Source organism: Balaenoptera acutorostrata, chromosome 13, assembly GCF_949987535.1.
Source record: "Balaenoptera acutorostrata chromosome 13, mBalAcu1.1, whole genome shotgun sequence".
NCBI classification, from domain to species: Eukaryota; Metazoa; Chordata; class Mammalia; order Artiodactyla; family Balaenopteridae; genus Balaenoptera; species Balaenoptera acutorostrata.
The window spans coordinates 88,374,436-88,393,219 of NC_080076.1; the positions used below are offsets into that span (position 1 = coordinate 88,374,436).

General features: G+C 46.1%; 1 protein-coding gene across 4 annotated transcripts in view; it reads left to right on the forward strand.

Annotated features, from left to right (window-relative positions):
- Positions 1–18,784, forward strand: part of TMEM132B (transmembrane protein 132B) — a 414,018-nt gene that overhangs the window by 170,060 nt on the left and 225,174 nt on the right. For all 4 annotated transcript variants that reach the window (XM_057527275.1, XM_057527277.1, XM_057527276.1 and 1 more), the window contains one exon: positions 7,744–8,635. In XM_057527275.1, the coding sequence (XP_057383258.1) occupies positions 7,938–8,635 (698 nt within the window). In that variant the 5' untranslated portion in view covers positions 7,744–7,937. The remainder of the gene's footprint in view (positions 1–7,743; positions 8,636–18,784) is intronic.

Here is an 18,784-nt window from a genome sequence, read left to right on the forward strand (position 1 = left end):
CTCTGGACCAAGAAGGAATTATGGGACAGCCTGGAGATCAAGGAATAAGAGTTCTTCCTTTCCCCAGCGGGCTCGATGTGTGAAGCTCTATAGGGCGGTGGTTAGGGGTGTACACTATAGAGCCAGTTTTTTGGAATCCTGACCTGGAACCATCATTTACTAGACTTAATGCCTCTCTGCTGCAATCTTCTCTTCTGACAAATGGGATCTCAGTTGTTAAGTTACTGTCTCTTAGTTCCAAACTCATCTTTCCGTTCTCTGGTCTTTAAGGCTGGGGGCTGGAATCTGAAAACCACGTTTCTCTTAGCCAGTTGTTTCTTGTTAGTCTCTGCTAACGGGGGTGGGGGTGGGGGATGCTGTAGGAGGTTGCAGGGCTGGAGCTGGGAGAAGGGACCTGCTCCCTGCTGTCTGTTCCTGTCTGCTTCTCTTCTGCTTCCTGTTTTCCCCCTGCTTCTGGTCTGCTCTTTATCTGTTTCCTGTCCTTGTGAACAACCCATGTTTGGCCACACAGGGTTCCCCACTCTGAAATTTGAGAAGAATCTTGGGACAAAGGCGAGCATCCCTCCTGCCTGATGACCAGCTGGCCTTGGTGGCTTCATGCCCTCCTGTCTCTGTGGTCTCTCCTTCTCTCTCAGCCATGGTGTATTTTATCTGGTTGAGAAAGACAGAAACTCATCTGACTTCTCCCATCTTACTGTTATATGGGTGGCTTTTGAATTCAACAGTTAAGTATTTGCTGCCTTTTCTTGGTTATGTGATCAGTGACTTGTGTTGCAAATGCAGAGGCGTGGAAGGATCTGGTCCCCAGGGTACAGTGACGGGACACAGGTGGGGGTGGGAGCAAACTGGGTGAGGATGTACAATACATTCCACCACAGCTGGTCGTTCATGAATAACTCACCACTTGCACTTCTCCTGCTTAGCCTGAGAGCGTTTGGTTTGACTTGTTGCATTGGCTCCTCCTCCTGAGGCTCCAGGCCGTGTGCAGGGTTTACAGGTAGCCGTGCTTTCCCGCATTTATTGTTACCTTAAGGGTATGGATCTCTGGCTGCTTTGCCGGCAACTGGGTCAACTGTATCTATTTTCCTGCTCTACCTGGGAATCCAGGCTGGTACCTGGGATGGGAGACAGTCACCTGTGACGGTAGAGTGATGAAAGCCTCACTGGGTGTGTAGGGATTTTGTCCATGAACCTGGAATAGTGAGCATTGAGTTCCAGCTCCTTCAGCTGACCTCCATATAGCCTTGGCCTCACCGTAGAACCACCAGGCCAGTTGGCCCTAGGGCCATACAGAGAAGTGGAAAGCCTTTGGAATTGGACAGAGCTGGTTTGAACCCTAACTTCGACCATGTTCAAACTGCTTAATTTCTCTGTGCCTCAGTTTCACCATTTTCCAAAAGGGACTAGCTCTTCATCTCACAGCCGTTGTGATAATCAACGGACGTAGCAGTTATACATGCCCAGGTGTGTTGGCACACCACAAGTGCTCTGTAAGTGCTGTTTCTCCTTTAAGTGGTATTTTTTCCTTCCATGTGAGAATTGCAGTGCTTTGCTTGGCAAACCTAGCAACCAGCTTAGTGACCACAGCGATGTGATATTTGAGAGGACATGAATGGAGTAATAATGTGATGGACCAATGATTTGTTAATACTAGTGATATCTATTAACAACCCTGGGGAGAAGCCAAAGAAAGGTTCAGAAGGAATACAGAGAGATTTATTCTCTCAAGCATTAAACCATGGCAGTCTTAGTTGATGGACATTCACTCAGCACATATTTGTTTACTTTCTTCTGCTAGGTACTGGAGATTCAGCAATAAACTGGATATCAAAGTCTGTGCTCTCATGAGCTTGAATTTTAATAGAGAGACTAGATAGAAAATAAACAGGTAAAAACATGAAGGCTAATTTCATGTGGTGACCGTGGCCTTGAAGAAATGTAATAGGAAGGTGTGATTAGTGACTGGATGTATTCGTCAGGCCTTAGCCAAGAAAAGAGAAACCACTCTAGTTATTTCCACAGAGGGAATTTAATCAAGGGAATTAGTTACTCAGGTGATGGAAGATCTGTGAAACCAAGGCGGGCATGGTAAACACCTTCTGGGAATGGTAAAGTAATCCAGAAATTAATAACAGCCGGAAGCTGCTACCAATTGGACTGAAGGGACAAAGTGGGGAAATTGGATTATCAGAACCCAGAAGCTGGAACCATCCAGTAGATATTAGAACTACTGCCTAGGAGAGCTGTATCCGTGGTGGGGAGCGTGAAGAGGGCTGGAATCAGAGAAGAGGCACGGTCTCTGCCAGGAAATGCTGGCGGACAAGGGGAGAAATACCTCCCATGCTCCATCTTCTGCCAGAGCATCCCATTGCATCCAGAAGCCAGGGAACAAAGGAGCTTGGGAAATGTAGTTTTCTGTGATGCAGAGAAGAGCAGGGACAGGGCTGGAAAAACCCTTCCTGAGCTGAGAAATCCTGGTAGGAAGGAGTCTGCTCTGCTCACAGGTGGGTGATGAGCTTTCCCAGCAAGCGCAAAAGTTCACAGAGGAAGACACAGAAACAGGGTGGAGATAGACAGGAAAACACGTGCGTGAATGAACTCCTGGTTCATTCCTCCACCCCAGAAACAACATCCACTGCACCATTCTGAACGGATATGAAGGCTTCCAAGGGCCTCCTTGTAGCTTCTGGCCACCGTGACCATGGACGTGGGGGTACCCAGATGGTGGCAGCTGTTCTTCAGGACGACCCTTTGACAGATCAGTGAGCAGTTTCTCTTGCTGCTGGTTTTCAAAGACCTGGCCATCTGGCCCACTGGAAGGAGAGCCTTCTATTCCTGGCTGTGCACGTCCGTGTTGTCTTGTGGGAATGAGAAGAGACTCAGCTGCAGACATGTCACAGGCCTTGACCCTCAGGTGGGTGACCAGGAGCCACAAGACTGGTACTCAGCTTCCAGGTAGGGCTGGCGATGGTAGTGGAAAGGTTTGTGAGTCTGTGGGCTGCATTCTCTTGGAGCTGCAGGTCCCTCCACTCCTGACCAAGGCGCGTGCCCAGGAGTATTTTTCGCGTGCCAAGCACAGCAGTGGTGCCCACCCACGCACTTTGGGTCACAGAGTCCCTGCCGGGACTCCCAGCGCCCTGGGAGCTGCTTCGTTCCGGGAAGTTGTTAGTTTCCCCCCGAAGTCCTCTCTGGGGGCTTCCTCGGAGCCACCTGCCCGTCAGAGTGCCCTTGAACCACAGAGCATCCGTCCGGAGCACCTTGTGCTCTTGGTGAACCTGCACTTGATTGTCTTCTTGGCTCATAAGGGGGGCAGTGATGAGAAGCCCTTTGCAGCTGGGCCTCACTAAAACTTCCTCATTTTCTATTAATTTATTTATTTTTGGCTGCGCTGGGTCTTCGTTGCTGCGCAAGGGCTTTCTCTAGTTGCGGCGAGCGGGAGCTACTCTTTGTTGCAGTGCGCGGGCTTCTCATTGCAGTGGCTTCTCTTGTTGCGGAGCACGGGCTCTAGGCATGCGGGCTTCAGTAGTTGTGGCGCGTGGGCTCAGTAGTTGTGGCGCGCGGGCTTAGTCGCTCCACGGCATGTGGGATCTTCCTGGACCAGGGCTCAAACCCATGTCCCCTGCATTGGCAGGCGGATTCTTAACCACTGCGCCACCAGGGAAGCCCAAAACGTCATTTTCTGCTGTCAGGACCCAGCTCATTCAGTCGGGTGGTGAAAAGCCCTCTAGGAAATCAGCAGACTGAATAGGACCTCATTGCACATTCAGAACTCCGGCCACACGGTCTGTCTGCCAATGGGAAGAAGAATGGTACCACTATATGACATTAGGGGACCAAAGGTAGGGGTGTGAGCTTCTCAGACCCCGGATGTCTGTCTAAGGACAGTCTCTCGGCTTCATAAAATGCTCCTAAATTTGGATGTCATATTTTGTGGCAATCTGGTTTAAGGACAAAATGAGGATCTTGCAGCTGATATTTATGGCTTTCCATATCAGCCTTCAGACAAAATTTGTATTGCATTTTGCTTGAGTTATGGTGGGACAGGATTGTAAACTTCACACTGTTATTTCAGATAAAATGCAGGCTTTGGCCATAATAAAGAAGAGAGATGGCTCAGCTTTAAATTTCTTGTAAATCAATTCTTGAGAGGTATAAAATATCGATATAAATGATAATGAAAAAATAAAACAAGTCCACGATGGAAACAGAGCATATTAAACTTTGCATTTATTTTAATTTCCTTTTCCACATCTGTAAATAAGTCAGAATTTAAACCTTGCCTTGGGCTTCGCCTAGAGTTTATGAGAAGGTAAAATTTGAACCTCTTTCTTCCCAAATCTGGTCGGCTGTGTGCCCACCCATCTCTGCTGAAGGATATTGTCAGGCTGTGGAAGACAGACTTCCCTCGTTGCCAATTAATTTATGGGTAAATTCACCAAGAATTTAACTTCTTGGTTTGGAGAGGGGAAATAAACCAACCAAAAAATACTTTAAATTTCATCTGGAATGGTGTTTCTGCATTGCTTGACATTGTCAGAATACAAATTGCCCCTTGGTGGCGGCAACAGCTAAAACTTTCCTTTGGATGAAGCTCCTTCTTCAAAGTCATCTCTCTTCCTCCTCCGTCTTTGATCCGAATCCTGCCCGATCTATGGGGATGCAATCTGGAGGAAACCCAGGTCTCTATTATGAAAGTGAATGTATCATATGCATATTTATGTATGTATATATATTACATACATCAAATATCTACTATTGAAAATATATTTTAAACAGATGTGGGATAACTTAAATCAAGATTTGACGTCTGTTCTTTCACTTAAGATGTCGTAAGCATTTTCTCACGGCGCTACATATTTGTTGAAATCGTGGTTTTGATGACCGCTTAATATCTCACACAGAGTAAGACTTTAATCATTTATATAATCATTGCCCTCATGATGAGTTTTTAGGTTGCTTCCTGTGTGTTGCTGTTATAAATCATACTCGTGTTGACGCTTGCACATTAATCTCCTTTCTGATGATCTCTTATTTCCTTCTCATGAATTCCTAGGTGGAGAATTATTGGGATGGGCGTTTTGAAGGGTCTGAACGTTCACTTTTGTAACTGCCTTGTGTAGGTTAGCCGTGCCTTTCTCCCAAGTTTGCCTGCTCCGTGGGGCGGAAACCACATCTGTCTTGCCCCTGTGATATCCCTACCAGGGCTGGAAATATAGTAAGTGAGTAGTAAATATATTTAGATAGATAATTGGAGAAATGAATAATGAATAACACTTCTCCTCCAGTAATTAATCTGACCCAGGACTGGCCATATTGATGACACTTGAGAACTTTCTTTCTTTCTTCCCCCCTGACCCCATACACATTTTATTTGGTTGCACTGGGTCTTAGTTGCGGCAGGTGGGCTCCTTTAGTTGTGGCACGCGGGCTCCTTAGTTGCGGGACGTGGCCTCCTTAGTTGCAGCACGTGAACTCTTAGTTGCAACACGCATGTGGGATCTAGTTCCCCGACCAGGGGTCAAACCCCGGCCCCCTGCATTGGGAGCACGGAGTCTTAACCACTGCACCACCAGGGAAGTGCCTCCCCCCTCAGCTTTACTGAGATATCACTGACCTGTAAAAAGTGTATATGTTTAAGGTGTACAATTTGATGTTTTTGATATATGTGTACATTGTGAAATGATCACCATAATCAAGCAAATTAACATATTCATTACCTCCACCTAGTTATCGCTCTGTGTGTGTGTGTGTGTGTGTATGTGTGCGTGTTGAGAAGATTTATTTTAAAATCCATTCTCTTAGCAAATTACAATGTACAATACAGGGTTGTTAACTATGTCACATTGCGGTACATTAGCTCTCCAGAATGTGGTCATCTTGCTTAACTGAAACTTTGTACCCTTTGCCCCACATCCCCCCTTCCTCTCCCCCCAGCCCCTGGCAGCCACCACGCTACTCTCTACTTCTACGAATTTGACTATTTTAGATTCTGCATGTAAGTGAGATCGTGCAGCATTTCACAGAGAACTTGCCTTCTGAACACCTTCTTGGAGAAAGGATGCGTCAGCCCTTTCGTGGTTGTATCTGTTTCACAATCTCCTAATTACAATTTTGCCATCCACTAGGAAAGGAAAGCTCACCAAGGACAGCCCGGAAAAGGCCAAAAATTATTTAAGTCAACAGAAAACTGTATTTCACAGAATTTGTAACGGCTGCAGAAAAAATGTTACCAGGAGTCAGAGTCAATGGAGTATTTATTTGCCTTTTATCCTCTGGTGATGCTGTAATGTAAACACTGCCGCCTGGTTTATTTCCTCTTGCTCTGGTTGGAAGCCAGGCTCCAGGGGCAGAGGTTTATTTCAGGGCAAGGAAGAACTCCTGTCTGTTCTTGGCCTGATTTGCCAACCCTGGTTCCTGGTGGGCTGTCTTCACTTTGAAGAAGCTTCTTGGGTCTTTGCTCTTTGTGTTTCCTCACTTGAAAGAAACACACACACACACATATACATATACGCATGCCCACATATACATGTTTATGTATATTTATATGTATTTTAATTAACAAAGTAATACATGATTATCGTAACAAGTTTTAAGAAGGTAGAAACATAAGTGGTAAAAGGCAAAAATCCTTTCTGGATTCTATAGATACCAAACATAAATATATGTACATTTACATATGTACATATAGAATCTTAAAAAATTACCCAAATAGGATCATATGTGATACATTTATAATTTTTTATGCTTAATGACAGATTGTGGACATTTTTTCAAACATGCTGATATAGCTCTGCTTCATTTTTCTTACAGCTGCCTGTTACCCCACTGTAAAAGTGTATAGTTTATCTGGTCTCCTCTTAATAAACCTTTGGAATGGTTTAAACTAGTAAATAATAATAATGATAGCAGGTAAAGATTGAGCATTTATGTGTGTCAGCACTTTTAAGCACTTCATATTTATGAACTCGTTAATCCTTACAATCATTTATATTTATATCCTACTTTATATGAGGACGTTTGAGGCACAGAGAAGTTAAGTAACTTGCCCAAGGTTGCTCAGTTAGGAAGTGGCAGAGCCAGGATTCAAATCCAGGCTTCTGGCTCCAGCACATAAAATAAGTTTGTCTGCAATTCAAAAGGATGCTGCAGTGGGCATCCTTGTAGATAAACAGATCTTTATGAGTTCTCACTCGTGTTTCGGAAGGAGAGATTTCTAGAAGTGGGAACGCTGAGCCATCGCTTCACCCTCATTTCAAAAAGAATTAGGCGGTGTCTAAACATCCACGTGGACACCACATCTAGGAGGGATGGGAAGAAGCATAAATATCAAAGTAATCAAGCATTAACACGTCATATACAATGGTCCAGTGCCTGGTTGTAGAGTGGGCTTGGTAGGTGTGCAGCTTACTCTCTGGGGGGTGATTGCAACAGAGATGACCACGATCCTCTGAGTTCGGGGCTTTGCAAGAGCAAGAGGGTGCGACGTTTTCCCTCCAGGGGGCGGTAATTCAGTCACAGGACGATTGGATCAGTGGTACACAGGTCTCCTTCCCACCCTTGCCCTGGTTATTTCGGAACACACTTTATGTAATGACAGGACTTTCACCGCGAGGAGAGCCAGGCGTCGGATGGGCGTGGCCAGTGGGCGTATGTTGTGTGGACGGGTGGAGGCGGCCCTGCGTTAATTTCATCACCTCTCCGGACGCGGCTCTCATTCTCCCTCTGCTTTCGTTTCTCGTGCAGTGACGGAGAGCCGCGCCATCGTGGACAGCCTGCAGAGGTTTTCCTCGCTCCCTGCTTACCTTCCCACGAGCTTCCACGTCTCTAACGCAGAGGAGTCCTTCTTCCTGAAAGAGGCCAACCAGGACGTCACTCGGAACTGCAGTCTGCAGGCCCGGGCGGAGTCGTTCTTTATCTACCGAGCCAGGAGCCCCCCGATGGTCAATGCCAGCTATGGGCCATTTTCAGTCGAGAAGACGGTCCCCCGGGAGCTCATGCTGACCTCTGCACCCTTTGGCAACATGGGCCAGTTTCCCTTCAACTGGAAGTTGAAAGCCCACATCCTCGGCAGCTCCATCTACTCCAACAGACCCAAAGTGCAGACCTTGTTCTACATCACCGGGATGGGCTGGGCCGACGGCGACCCTGTGGAACAGCTGCCCTGCGTCAAGATGTTTGCTTTCCCGGAGGCCAGGGAAGTGGCGGCCAGCTGTCGGCTGCAAGGGACCCCTGGGCTGTGTGTGGCCGAGCTGGAGGTGCTGCCCGAGTGGTTCAGCTCTGGGCTGGACCTGGAGCCCGAGGAGGAGATCCCGGCCCTGCTGGGCGGCACGGCCATGGAGCTCTTCTTCACGCTGTACCCGGCCGACCCGGCCGGCCAGTGTCCCCTGGAGGAGGACAGCAAGTGGGAGAACAACATCCACTCGGGCCAGGACGGCCCCCCGCCAGCGCCTCCAGCCCGGGAGAGGATCGGGAGCGTCGTGGTCTACCCGACCCAAGACGATCTGAAGTGGTCCCTGCTGAGCCTGGATGAGAACGTCGTCATCTCCGTACCTCTGAACCTGGTCCGGGAAGGGGACACCGCCACCTTTCTGGTCTCTCTGGCCAGTGGTTCTGTGGCTGACCGCTTCACCCTTAGGTAAGAGGCGTTGCGGGCTTGGATGGGATGGAAATCAACTCTTTTTTTTTCTTTTTTTAAAATTAATTAATTAATTAATTAATTTTTATACATTTATTTTGGCTGTGTTGGGTCTTCGTTTCTGTGCGAGAGCTTTCTCTAGTTGCGGCGAGCGGGGGCCACTCTTCATCACGGTGCGCGGGCCTCTCACTATCGTGGCCTCTCTTGTTGCGGAGCACAGGCTCCAGACGCGCAGGCTCAGTAGTTGTGGTTCACGGGCCCAGTTGCTCCGCGGCGTGTGGGATCCTCCCAGACCAGGGCTCGAACCCGTGTCCCCTGCATTAGCAGGCAGATTCTCAACCACTGCGCCACCAGGGAAGCCCGGAAATCAAGTCTTGATCATCAGTGCGTTGTTAGTCTATCAAGTGGCTGTTGATGCTTTGCTGAGGATCCAGCATCGTGAGGAAACTTACAGACATAAAATAAGACCCATCAAAGCACCACGCCAGACAACGTAAAGCAGAGTATTTGGGGGTGGGCCCTGGGCATCCCTATTTTCTAAGCACCCCCTAAGTATAATTCTGGTGTGAAGCCAGGATTAAAACTTCTGCTTTGAGAGCAGCAATTCGGGCTGTGAGGTCCAAGTTTGTCCCCTTCAGGCTCTCACGTGATAGTCTGAACCTCTTCCTGCCCCCTCCATATGCCAGGCAGAATCCCATGATGCCCGGAAGTAGACACCTTGTAAATGAATTCCAATTTCTAAATCCATGCAGGAGCTTTCTGAGACAGTGTTTCCCACCTCGCAGCTTTTCATCAGTAAAGAATCCTTTGTCAAAGCAAAGCAGCTGTCTCTATCTATAGGACAAAGACTTGGTTTTAGGATTGCAGAAAGTGAGGAACTTCTCTGCTCTAGGGGGCAAACCTGTCTTTAGCTTATTTTGCTCACATAGGTTCCTGGGTAGCAGTAGGAAGCAGCAGTAGCTCTGCTACATACCGGCTGTGTGTCCTGGGGCAAGTCACCTAACCTCTCTGGGCCTCAGCTTCCTCTTTGGTAGGATGGGGATAATGATGGGATCTATCTGCCAGGGTTGTTGTGAGGATTACACAAGTTAATAAAGTTCTTAGAATAGTGCCTGGCACATGAGGAGTCTCCATTGAATGTTAGGCTGTGGTGTTTCCCGGTCCTCAGACGCCAAGCTGGTAGACATATAAACTGCAGTGCATGTGGGGCTTTGTTTTGCTGGGTGCAGGTGAGGAAAAATAAGAATTAATCGTGAGTCCAGTATGGTCCTTCTGATTCTGACGGAGGCCCTGATGTACCAGATCACGTCTGTTTGGAGGTGCGCTTGTTCAGAGCCTGGCAACAGGATCCCGAGGCTCTGGCAGACCCCAGGTAGGTTTAGTAGCCCTCAGGAAGCGGGCTTCCTATTCGGAGCCCCTTGAGTTAGTCTTGGTGGTAAAACTGATTCAGAAACTGGTGTGGACCCAGCCCTGTGCTAGTCACCCCACTGGTGGGACTGGGGTGGTCCAAAACCCAGTTCTTGCTCTGCAGAGATTCTTCCAATGCAAGGCAGTGCAAGCCGCTCACTATAGACCAAGAATGGCAAAGGGATGGTTTCTGCTTTCCTGCCCCTCCCTCTCCCAAGGCAGACATGACCAGTCAACTGCAGCACCTCAGCACTCCCTCTGCTGTGGCAGACATTACTAATCTACTGCACTGAGCTCAGAACTCCAGGCAGCCCCTACCAATTCATGTGAGGTAGAGGGTATGACACTTAAGACTAAACTTATTTGCCATCCTGGTGTAGAGAGAATGTTGTTGGGTGAGAAGTTTGAGGAAAGGGAGAGCAGGTGGCCTGGTGGTCGGGGAAGTCTGGGAGCCTGGCTGGGAAAGGCATTTCAGGACAGGGGAATGTCATAAACAGTACTAGGTAACTTTCACTGAGGACTTAGAATGGTCCAGGCCACGTTCTATGTCGTTTACATGCCTTAACTCACTGAATTCTGACAACAAACAACTCAAGGAGGCAAGTACGGCTATCATCCCCATTTTCCCGAGGCACAGAGAGGTTAAGTATCTTGCCCAAGGTCACACAGCTAGGGAGCAGTGAGTGTGAATCCCGGCGGTCTGGCTCTAGAGCCTGTGCCCTTCACCCCCATGGCCCACTGCCTTTTGAAGACAGGAGGGGGCCACTGCCACACCCCCAGGCTGCATGTGGCTCAGTCATGCCAGAGCTGAGGGTCAATTTAGGGAGGGAGAGGCTGCTGAGACCAGAAGGGGATCCAGCATCCACAGTGTAGAGGCTCCTGAAGTGTTATCTTCATGGCGAGGAGAAACCCCTCACGTTTTTTCTTTCCCACAGAAGTTAATTTTAGAGCTGAAATGGATTATAACACTGACGTTCCCTTGAGAGGTCAAATCGTGAATTGTCAGTCTCCAGGGAGTAGTATCCACAGGGCCGTTAATGGTGGGGCCTTGGGACTGTCCCAAAGGAAGAACATCTAGCCTAGAGTTTGCAAACTGGTGGTCATAGCAAATCTAGGCCACAGATGTATGCTGTTTTTTTTTTTTTTTCTTTCTTTTTAAAGCTCATATGGCATCCCTTAAAATATTGAAAAGAGTTGCCAACCTCTAACAAAAGGGAGATCTCATGTGTCATTTACTTGGAAAGTGTTGAAGATTTGGTAACTTGGCAACAGTTGGCTGTAGTTAGGGAGTGGCTTTCCCCTTTAGATGTATCATGCATTGCCTAGTTCACCCCAGTCCCCACTACACCCTATTGTCCCACACCTGGCCCATTGCACTCACCTATCTGGCTCCTGTGAGCATTTAAAAACTCCTGATATAGTGTTGAAAAAAGGGGGATGCAATGCTTAGAAGAGGGGCTAGATTCTGATCTGTGAAGGCAGGCATCACCGACTCATTCACTGTGTGTCAGGGAGACAGAAGTGGTCAGTGGGTGCATCACAGGAAATGAAACATCCCCTCCATCATCACCGGCATTATTTAGTGAATTAGTTGCTTCATGTAAAGCAATTAGAAGGGTGCCTGGCACCCTGTAGATGTTCAGAAAGTGTTAATTGATACTATTATTTACTATAATTGATGCTGTTAGTCATACTATTATGTGTTAATTGATACTATTTTAAAAAATTTTTTATTGGAGTTTAGTTGATTTACAATGTTGTGTTAGTTTCTGCTGTACGACAAAGTGAATCAGTTATACATATACATATACCCACTCTTTTTTAGATTCTTTTCCCATATAGGCCGTTACAGAGTATTGTGAAGAGTTCCCTGTGCTATACAGTAGGTCCTTATTAGTTATCTATTAATATTTTATATACAGTAGTGTGTATACGTCAATCCCAATCTCCCAATTTATCACCTCCCCTTTCCCCCCAGTAACCATAAGTTTGTTTTCTACATCTGTGACTCTGTCTCTGTTTTGTAAATAAGTTCATTTGTACCACTTTTTCAGGTTCCACATATAAGCGATATGATATTTGTCTTTCTCTGTCTGACTGACTTCACTTAGTATGATAATCTCTAGGTCCATCTGTGTTGCTGCAAATGGCATTATTTCGTTCTTTTTTATGGCTGAGTAATATTCCATTTTATATATGTACCACATCTTCTTCATCCATTCGTCTTCCATGTCCTGGCTATTGTAAATAGTGCTGCAGTGAACATTGGGGTGCATGTATCTTTTTGAATTATGGTTTTCTCCAGATATATGCAATCGATACTATTAATTCATGCTTTTTAATAATTATGTATACTGTGCCAGGCTCAAGTTGTATCTCTCATTGTATTATCATGGGCACTGTACAAAGTATTCATGCCCATTTTATGAATGTGGAAACTGAGACTCAGAGAGGTTAGGGGTTACCTGCTTGAAGTTGTGCAGTGGGGAAGTGGTGGGACTGGGGTGTGGGTCTGCATGCAGGAGTTGAGAACTCCCTTTTAAAAACACTCTTTTGGGCTGTTCTGCTTGTGTAGGTGGGGACTGAGCTTTGCCTCTTGAATCTTTCTGGGTCAGCATCTAGAGTTTCTTGTCTTTATGCCTTCCTAGATAGGACTTTTATTTCTTTTTGTTTGTTTGCTTACAGAAACTTTATTCACATGTAAATGATATGACAATAAATTTGATTTAAAAAACCAGTATATAACTATCAATTGCATTCTTTTTTTTTTTAAATTAATTAATTAATTAATTAATTTATTTATTTTCGGCTGTGTTGGGTCTTCGTTTCTGTGCGAGGGCTTTCTCTAGTTGCGGCAAGCGGGGGCCACTCTTCATCGCGGTGCACGGGCCTCTCACTATCGTGGCCTCTCTTGTTGCGGAGCACAGGCTCCAGACGCGCAGGCTCAGTAATTGTGGTTCACGGGCCCAGCCGCTCCGCGGCATGTGGGATCTTCCCAGACCAGGGCTCGAACCCGTGTCCCCTGCATTGGCAGGCAGATTCTCAACCACTGCGCCACCAGGGAAGCCCTCAATTGCATTCTTATACAAGGATAAAGTTCTCATTTCTTTTACTGGAGTGTAGTTAATTTACAGTGTTGTGTTAGTTTCAGGTGTACAGCAAAGTGATTCAGTTACACATACATACATGCATGTATATGTATATATTCTTTTTCAGATTCTTTTCTGTTATAGGTTATTACAAGATATTGAGTACAGATGACTATTATTTCTTACGCTGTACTTTATGGCCAGAGAAGACTGCACTGAAATTATGGTAGTAAACGAAGATCACCCAAATGAGGACACACAGAGCCTATTTATCCAGAGCTTGCTGTGTGGCAAGGGGGTCAGTCGCCATCACTGGCGTGTGGCAGAGACTCAAGGGCAGACGGGGAAGGGGGGATGTTTTTCATGGAAACAGGGAGACTCAGGTCTGCTCCGATTGTTGCCCTGGCGAAGCTGCGGGTGGGTTCCCTAGCAGTGAGTATCTTATGTGATGGATCTGGGGAGCATATTTGGCTTTTTTCTGGTTGACCTTGAATTGGAAGCAGAGGCTGTAAAAAGGGCAGCAGGCAGTCGTGGACCGACTTCAGACCTTTCTGGGCTGATTGTTGCTGAGGCTGTGGTTTGGCTTTTTGGCTTGGTTGCTGCAAGGTTGTGGGTCAGACTTTTATTGTCATATATGGTCTGGCTGTTGTCTTTTTGTGTATTCAGGCTCTCAAAATAAAACACTGTTTTTGGCCCTAGGGGAACGTGTTATTTCCTGACATAACTGATTGTCTGTTTTAATCATGTCTTTTATGAATGAAATGTGACATATTTCATTCCGGCTCAGACGAGGCCCCGGATCAAAGCGTGAACGTGCACAAGATTCGCTGAGATCTAATTTCAGAGCTGAAGACGTATGGGCAGGGGACAGATGTGTGCAGTTTTCATGTGTCACATTGCTATTTCTGACTGCATATTGTATTGGGGCCAGTTTGAACAAAAGTTGGATTGGTTACTCTCTAACACAAATAGATTCTGTTAAACACTAGTATCTAAAAGTGACCCTATATTGAAAAGCCTTTTAGCAAAGGGTTAAAAAGTGTGGTTTGGAGGGGTTGGGGGCTGCTGGCAGGGCAATGCTAGGCTGGATTCGGGGTAAGTCTTTCAAACCAAGAGAGTTTGACATGTTGTGAAAATTTCCCTACTCCATCTATAATGTCTCCAAGGCTGAGAGTGATCCTGAGAAACTTTATCCCTGATTTATGAAAATAGCTCTTTCTCAGCTCACATAGAGACCCTCCCGGGCTGAACTCTCATCCTGTTAGATTGTGGAGCCCAGTGGTTAAGACTGTAGACCCTGCGGCCAGACATCCTGGGTTCAAATCCTGGCTCTACCACGTACCAGCTGGGTGACTTTAGGCAGGTTACTTAACCTCTCTGTGCCACAGTTCCCGCATCTCTAAATGGGGGCAGTTTATGCTCTAAGTGGCTATTTAGGAAACATCAGCTTTGTGCTCAGCCAGATTCTCCCATTTCATCTGTTGTCACCCAATCCTTCTGGTTGCTCAGGCCAAACATCTAATCACCAGACTGACTTTTGCCATTTTCTTATACCTCCCCCTCCATCTGAACGGTCCTCAGATCCTGGGGCTCTTCCTGTAAAGTATCCAGGATCGAACAACTGCCGTTGCTATGACCCAGGTCAAGCCAGGGTCCCCTCTGGGTCCCCTCAGGGATCAAGGAGGCACCAGGAAGCATCACTTCCTGGTCAGCTCAGTCTCCCCCACGGATGTCCTTTCTCTGACGTCACTTCCTGTTCCACACCACTTCCTTGGGGACTTACTCTGTACCTTGCATTGCTAGTTAATGCTCCAGGTTGAGAATGTCAGACACCCCAAAGCCTTCTAGATCCCCTGAGCACATACACCATCTTCCTTCATTTCAGCACCGGCAGAAGGGAGCTCAGAAGGGGTCGGAGGCAGAAAATCTAGTTGACTGTGGGGTGGATGAGCCCTCAGTCTCGAATCTAGCTGTCACTGATGGAACAAATATTTTGTGATCACCTATTAGGTGTCGCCCACCTTTGGTTTGCTTTTCTTTTTTCCTTCTTTCTTTTGAAAAAACCACACACGCTCTCGTCCCTCATCAAGTTCACACTCTCCAAGGAGGAAGACAGTAAACAAGCAAATAAACAAAATTATACATCATTAAAACCCATGCCAAGGGCCATGAAGGAAAAAAACAGAATGCAGTATATTTAAACTTCATTTATTTTAATTTTTTAAAACTTTTTGTCTTGGGATAATCTTAGACTTAGAGAAAAGTTGCAAAAAAATCCAGATTTCCCCTAATGTGAACATCTTAGGTAACCACAGTATGAATATCAAAACTAGGAAGTTAACATGGGCCTAATATTATTAACTAGTCTACAGACATTATTAAAAAGTGCCATGTGTTCCTGTAACATCCTTTTTCTGCTCCGGGATCCCACATGGCATAGAGTTGTCGTATTTCCTTAGTCTGATGAATTCTGGTCTTCAGTCTTTTTTTCCTTTTTCTCTCTTTCATGACTTTCATACTTTTGAAGAATACTGAGAATGTTCCTCAATTTGGGTTTTTCTGGTATTTTCTCATGATTAGATTGAGGGTGTATGTATTTGTCAGGGATCCCAATGAAGTACTCGTCCGTCTCAGTGTCATATGGGAGGTACGTGATGTTGACATGCCTCGTTACCAGTGATGTTTACTTAGGTTACCCCGTTAAAGTGGCATCTTTCCGGTTTCTTCATTGCAAGTATGCTTTCCCCCCTTTGTAATTAGTAATAACATCTGGGACGATACTTTGTGACTACCAACATCCTCTTTTCATGTTATACTTTTGCATTTTAGCATCTGTTGATCATTCTTGCCCAGAATTTTTAAATAATTGAACCAGGAGTGAATATTACAGGAGAATTTTGGCTCTTCCTGATCATTTCTTATTTGTATTTGTATATAAGGAAGTGAGCCAATAGCAATTAGTCACCACCGAAGTCACTAGACTTTTTCTGCTGAAATGAGGGAAGATGCTCTATGTACTCAGGTGGTCCAGAAGGCTTTGAGGTGACTGCCTTTCTTGACCTGGAGCATTAACTAGCAATACAAAGGTACAGGATAAGTCCCCGAGGAAGTGGTGTGGACAGGACGTGAGGTCAGAGGAGTGAGATCAGTGCAGTCCAAGGGGGTTAACCAGGGCAGGCTTCCTGGAGGAGGAGGCTTGGAGAGTGGGCAGGTTTTGATCAGTTAAAGGAAAACGGTAGGGCAGTATGATCAAAGAGTGTGGTGTGCCCAGGACACTCTTGGAAGGCAAGTTTTTTAAAGGGTTAGAATCACTGAGGCTTGCTGTCGTATTTCAACTCCCCCTTCCTGGCTGTGTGACCTTGTACAGGTTACTTCACCTCTCTGAGCCTTGCCTTCCTCTCCTATATAAGGAAACTAGTAATAGCATCTGTCTTTTGTGATGGCCGTGAAGAGTAAACGACATAATGCAGGAAGGTACTTGGCTTCAATTTTGCCTGTGATGCTTGGTGCTCCTCTCAGCAGCATCTAAGTGGCACCTGAAAGCTTCCTCCAGCACACGCTATGGGGATTCCCGCCACATGCACTTAATGAGCGTCAGTCACGTGCCAGGCTCCCCATTAGACCTTATGTGCACCCTTGTGACAGCTCTGGAACTTACCTGTTTCCTCTACTTCCAGATGAAGAGACAGGCTCACAAGCACTAGGGCACTTGCCAGAAAGTGACAGAGCCAGGACTCCAACCAGACCCCTGCACTTCAAGCCCTCACCCATCTGAAGGCCCCCCATTTCAGATGTTAGTAACCTCAACTCGGGAATTCCCTGGTGGTCCAGTGGTTAGGATTCCGCGCTTCCACTGCTGGGGGCCCTGGGTTCGATCCCTGGTTGGGGAACTAAGATTCCACACGCCGTGCGGCGCAGCCAAAAAAATAAATAAATAAAAGTAAAAAAAAAGTAAAAAAAAAAATCTCAACGCTTACTTTCATACTTAATAGCAAGCTGTTTGAGTAAGGTACCTCAGGTGGCACCCAAAATCCAGGCTTTATTAATTTTTTCCCCCAAAGAAAACTCAGATTTCCCTTGAGGAAACTGTGTGTAGACACAGATGCTCTGAAATCTGCAATCTCAGAGCCCAGATCAAGTCTAGGGCTTAGAGCTAAGGCTGCAGCAGAGCTTAGAAAGGAAGGCAGGTGATTATTTCCCAAACAAACCGTAACCTCCGCAGCATGTTTAGCTAGCTCCAAACGTCATGTGCTGCACTCAGTGAGTGTATTTCTGTTACTTAGTACACGGTGCTTGGTCCCAACTCTACCCTGCTTTCCCTCCCAAGTTTACTGGAGTCTGGGAGCTCCGAAGGACGTTGGTAGGGAGCAAGTGTAAATTTCAGAGGCTTAAGGATTCTAGCTACAGAAGGGGATTTTGTTTTTTTATTGAATGAAAGATTCTTTAAATTCTATAGTGATTTACAATTTTCGAAAGTTTCACACATATGATTTCACGTAATCCCATAATAACCCTTTCCCCCACCCCTGTCTTGCCCCTCCCCCCTTCCCTCTCCCCACTGGTAACCACTAGTTTGTTCTCTACATCTGTGAATCTGCTTCTTTTTTGTTTCATTCACTATTTTTTTAGATTCCACATGTAAGTGATATCATACAGTATATGTCTTTCTCTTTCTGACTTATTTCGCTTAGCATAATGCCCTCCAAATCCATCCGTGTTACCTCAAATGGCAAAATTTCATTCTTTTTTAAATGGCTAAGTAGTATTCCATTCCATATCTGTATCTATATCTATATATCTATATCTATATATATATCTCACATCTTCTTTATCCATTCATCTGTGGGTGGACATTTAGGTTGCTTCCATACCTTGGCAATTGTAAATAATGCTGCTATGAACGCTAGGGTGCATGTATCTTTTCAAATCAGTGTTTTTGTATTTTTTGGGTATATAACCAAGAGTGGATCATATGGTAGTTCTAGTTTTAGTTTTTTGAGAAACCTCCATACTGTTTTCCACGGTGGCTGCACCAGTTTACCTTTCCACTGACAGTGTACGAGGGTTCAAAAGGGGATTTTTTTTTTTGTAAATAAATTTATTTATTTATTTTTGGCTGCACTGGGTCTTTGCTGCTGCGCACGGGCTTTCTCTAGTTGCGGCGAGCAGGGGCTACTCTTCGTCGCGGTGCGGGGGCTTCTCATTGCGGTGGCTTCTCTTGTTGTGGAGCATGGGCTCTAGGCACGCTGATTTCGGTAGTTGTGGCACGCGGGCTCAGTAGTTGTGGCGCACGGGCTTAGTTGCTCCGCGGCATGTGGGATCTTCCCAGACCAGGGCTCGAACCCGTGTCCCCTGCGTTGGCAGGCGGATTCTTAACCACTGCGCCACCAGGGAAGTCCCCAGGATTTTTAAAAATTTATTTCTTTATTGAGGCAACCTTGGCTTATAACACTATGTGAGTTTCAGGTGTACAACACTGTATTTCTCCTCCTGTATACACTATAGCCTGCTCACCACCAAAAACTGAGTTTCCATCCAGCCCTCAGTAGATGATCCCCTTTACCCGTTTCCCCCTCCCTGCCCTCTTCCCCTCTGGTAACCACTACTCTGTTCTCTGTATCTATGTGTTTTCACTCATATGTGGAATATAAAA